The sequence below is a fragment of the Aplysia californica genome, unplaced genomic scaffold (genome assembly GCF_000002075.1).
Source record: "Aplysia californica isolate F4 #8 unplaced genomic scaffold, AplCal3.0 scaffold00254, whole genome shotgun sequence".
Classification (NCBI taxonomy): domain Eukaryota; kingdom Metazoa; phylum Mollusca; class Gastropoda; order Aplysiida; family Aplysiidae; genus Aplysia; species Aplysia californica.
This window is the reverse complement of record NW_004797524.1, coordinates 176,750-180,461: the sequence shown is the minus strand read 5'-3', so window position 1 is coordinate 180,461 and position 3,712 is coordinate 176,750. Positions and strand designations below refer to the sequence as shown.

At 41.3% G+C, this 3,712-nt stretch overlaps 1 protein-coding gene across 1 annotated transcript in view; it reads left to right on the top strand.

Moving 5' to 3' along the window:
• Window positions 1-3,446, top strand: part of LOC106012068 — a gene marked incomplete in the record, with an annotated part of 9,644 nt that extends 6,198 nt beyond the window's left edge. The window contains 1 exon segment of the mRNA XM_035970329.1: window positions 833-3,446. Within this exon segment, the coding sequence (XP_035826222.1) occupies window positions 833-1,926 (1,094 nt within the window).
• Between the last annotated feature and the right edge of the window lie 266 nt (window positions 3,447-3,712).

The following is a 3,712-nucleotide window of genomic DNA, read 5'->3' as shown; positions in this document are numbered from 1 at the left end:
AGCAGCAGCAGCAGCAGCAGTAGTAGTAGTAGTGTTTTTGTTTTGATGTTATTGTTGCCGCTGTCGTTTTTGTTGTTGTTGTTATTCTTCGTCTTCTTCTCCCTCCCTCCCACTCCTCCTCTTCCTCCATTTTTGATTAGCTGACCAAACCTGTGCGAGGTAATGGTGGATTTGGGAAAAAGAAACATTCTTAGATTTCTTCTTACATGTATGTTTGATAATATCACAAATGTGTAAAACCACATGAGCATTTTGCTTTTCTGATTTACTGGTAGTGGCTAGTAAAATGTTCCTGTCTCTAAATTGTGCCTTAGATGCAACGTTTTGGAGAAAAGACTGATACTTTAAAATGATTTTCTGAACAATTATCTCCATAGAACCTCAATGGACTACAACACCTAAGAAAAAATGAAAAAATCGAGACTCAAAAAGATAGCACAATATCACAAGGACAATAATAAAGGCAAACCTATTAGAACAAACCAATAAATTCACACCAAATCACAGAGGAGTTCTTGTTAAACAAACACGATTCAATTGTTGAAACTTCTTTACTTTGTTGATTTGAACAAATATCATAAATTAGAACAGAAGTATTAGAAGATGTGGACACTCTTCTTCGTTTAAAATCAAACTACATCATGTATACAGTATTGAGTAGCTCTATAGGCTTACCTTATTTTGTTTTGATGCATTTTTGTTCTAATAATATTCCTAATAGCACAGTTTAATGTGCATGACTCATTCCTCCAAATGCATAATATTTTTATACATGCTGGTAAAAACTTTACTTAAAGTGATCCATAATAGATCCCCCTTTCTCTCTTACTAGGCTTGATGGTTCTGTGTGGCTTTGCCGCCTATTACATAGCCTACCTCCGAGACGCCCGAAAACTGACTTTCCCGCTCCGTCCAGAGGTGGGTTTTTCGCTCTGGCTCGCTGGGGCAGGGGGTGGGATGTTCATCCTCTCTGGTTTCACCTGCTACTTCAGTCTTCAGGCCATGCTGGCTAGTGACGAGAAAAGTGACGCTGCGGACAAAAACCAGCCACCCAACGTAGAAACGATGCATCCTGCCCAACACCCAATAGGGAACTCCAACCGTCCGAATGGCAGAAGCGAGACTCCGTTCTATGAGGACATGCCACGGCTTAGTGAAAATGGTATTAGATCCTCTAGTACGAGACCGTGGCAGCCGCCACCGTATCCACCCACAAACCCCGCCCAGAAGCTCGCAAACTGTAATGTTTACACTACAACCCCGGGTATGCATTCCGAAGAGCTCTCTTTCTCTCCAAAAGACAGAGTCCCGCTGTCTCAACAAAATAGTTTATATGAAAGATTTCCAGAGTACCATCGTCTTTCTTCGAGCCAAAACGAAAACAGAGCCAGGTACAGTCATCTGAATAACTCGCCAAGCTCCTTCGGGGATCTCCACCCCCAGACCTCAGTACGGTCATCCAAGAACACTGACACTTCTTTCCATATGAAAGGCGAAGCCCGAGCGGCCCCGCCACGTGATAATCCGTACTACCAACCAAACTCCCACTCAGTATTTACTTCACGCAATTATTCCTCCCGAGATCTGAACCCTTACCGCCAACAGTCCCGCAGTGGTTTCTCTCAAACGACTAAAAACTTGAACTTTTCTTCATATCCGTCCCCTCTACATCAATCAAACGCACTGCATCGATCCCGTGACGTGACTCTCCCTAATAATACTCATTACTCACATGAAAGAGAGTCTGCAGATTCAGTATTACTTAAGCCTTCGGCGTTCTTATCACGGCAAACAACAGCTCGACAGGCTCATCGGCCCCAGCCACCGCCCCCTTCTGGTGCCTCGAGCAGTGGCTTCTCTACACGTTCTTCTTACCCTCGCAGAGACCCTACAAACGGATGGGTACTAGGTCACGAATACTTCTGATCGGTTTCCGTTCGTATGCATGAACATAATATATTGTCTTTAAATCTGTATGTGAAGCTTACCGAGTGAGGCAGACGACACACAACTTTGTCTCAGTACAATTTAAATTTCGGAATTTGTCTCTACATCCCGCCCTCTATTCCCTCTCCTTTCCTGTTTCTCAACTCTCAGACCAAGTCATTCCGTTCAAATTTGGACTGGAAAGATGGGACGTGGTAAAAACGGGGCTCTTATAGCGGGAAAGTAGTCAGTATAACTTATAACATCATCATAGAATATCTTTTTAAGCCGCATTAGTGACACGTACAAACGATTTATTCACAACTGATTTCTTGAAGATAAGTTCGATCTACATATTGGAAGTTACATCTGCAAAGTAAAATAAAGAATGGCAGCAAAGTCCAGAAAACAAATCCTGAAAAGACCTTAAGATCTAGATCTAGATATATGAATCTGTGTTAGTGTTGGGCAGCAGTCTACTTCAGTCCCCATTCATGGAATAATTTAAAATATTATATGTAGTCCTTCGGGTATGACGTCACGACTGCCCTATGTTAGCCCCATGTATGGAGTTGGGGCCCCAGATATGCATTGTTAATAGGTCAAGTACGTTCCGAACAGAAGGCTGAAGTAGATTTTTACGATGAACTGAATCCGAAAATGTGTTAGTCATGGAACCAATAAAATGAAATCTGAATAGTTGGGCAATTGAATAAGAAACTCATGATTTCCAAGGAAACAAATGTTGGAGAGAGCTATACGATTGAATATATATCAATACGAAGACGGAGATATTTGGGAGATGTTTTGAAAATACCGGAGAATACAAGATTGTCCTTTCAGACATGGTACTGGAGACCAATAAATAGGAATAGAAAAAGATGTACACCAACTGGCAGTTATAAGAATGCCGGTACAATCAGGGATGAAGCAATCGCTTGGGAGCTAGATGTGACAAAACTAAAATAAGTGACCACGAACAGATAAACATGTCGTGGACTGCTCTCTGCCTTGAGTACCTGGTAGTTCAAGGACAAAGTAAGTAAGTAACTTTGTAAGGAAGCAAATTTCCGAATTAAAAAGACTACTCACACTTACATATTATATTTTGAAGGCGTTGTCATCTCTGTCAAGGGGCGGTCATCTTTTCGCTAAGGTCATATAAAACCTATATTATTATATGTATCAGCTTTTACAGACAAGCAAACTCCAACACATGTATTGCGCTCCGCCCTGTGTTTTCTTACCCCTATTAGTAATGACTTATGTTCAGGTGCCATATAATATTGTTCTCCTACCGTGATGCTTTTACCTGTTCTTACTAGATCTAGGTCTTATCGGCTGTTTGAGCTAATTGCCGCCAGTGTTGAGGGTACTGCTAGCTCGTGTCGTCTTGGGATTTTCCCTTGACTGCACTCCTCATCTGCAAGGCTTATGTAATGTAACACTTTTGTAAATTTCTGGCCAAATATTTTGTTTCTGTGTGATTAAGAATAAAGTACAAAATGGAAAGTACAGAAGTAGTAAGTTTGGTTTGATTTTTATTCACAAAGTTTGGCATGTCCTGATTGTTGTTTTTGCCTCTGTATAAGGAAGTAGACTCTTTAGGATCTTAATACCTAAGTGAGTTTTAAAGATCTCTCAACGGGAGTCAGATTCCATTCCAACGATTTTGTGTAGGACTCGGAGGATACTCTCTTACGTTTCAGTTCCTTCTTCTCACTCCCCATACTGGCATCTGTGGTGTAACGGTTATTCTCTTGGCAGTGGTACTCAGAGCTTGTAA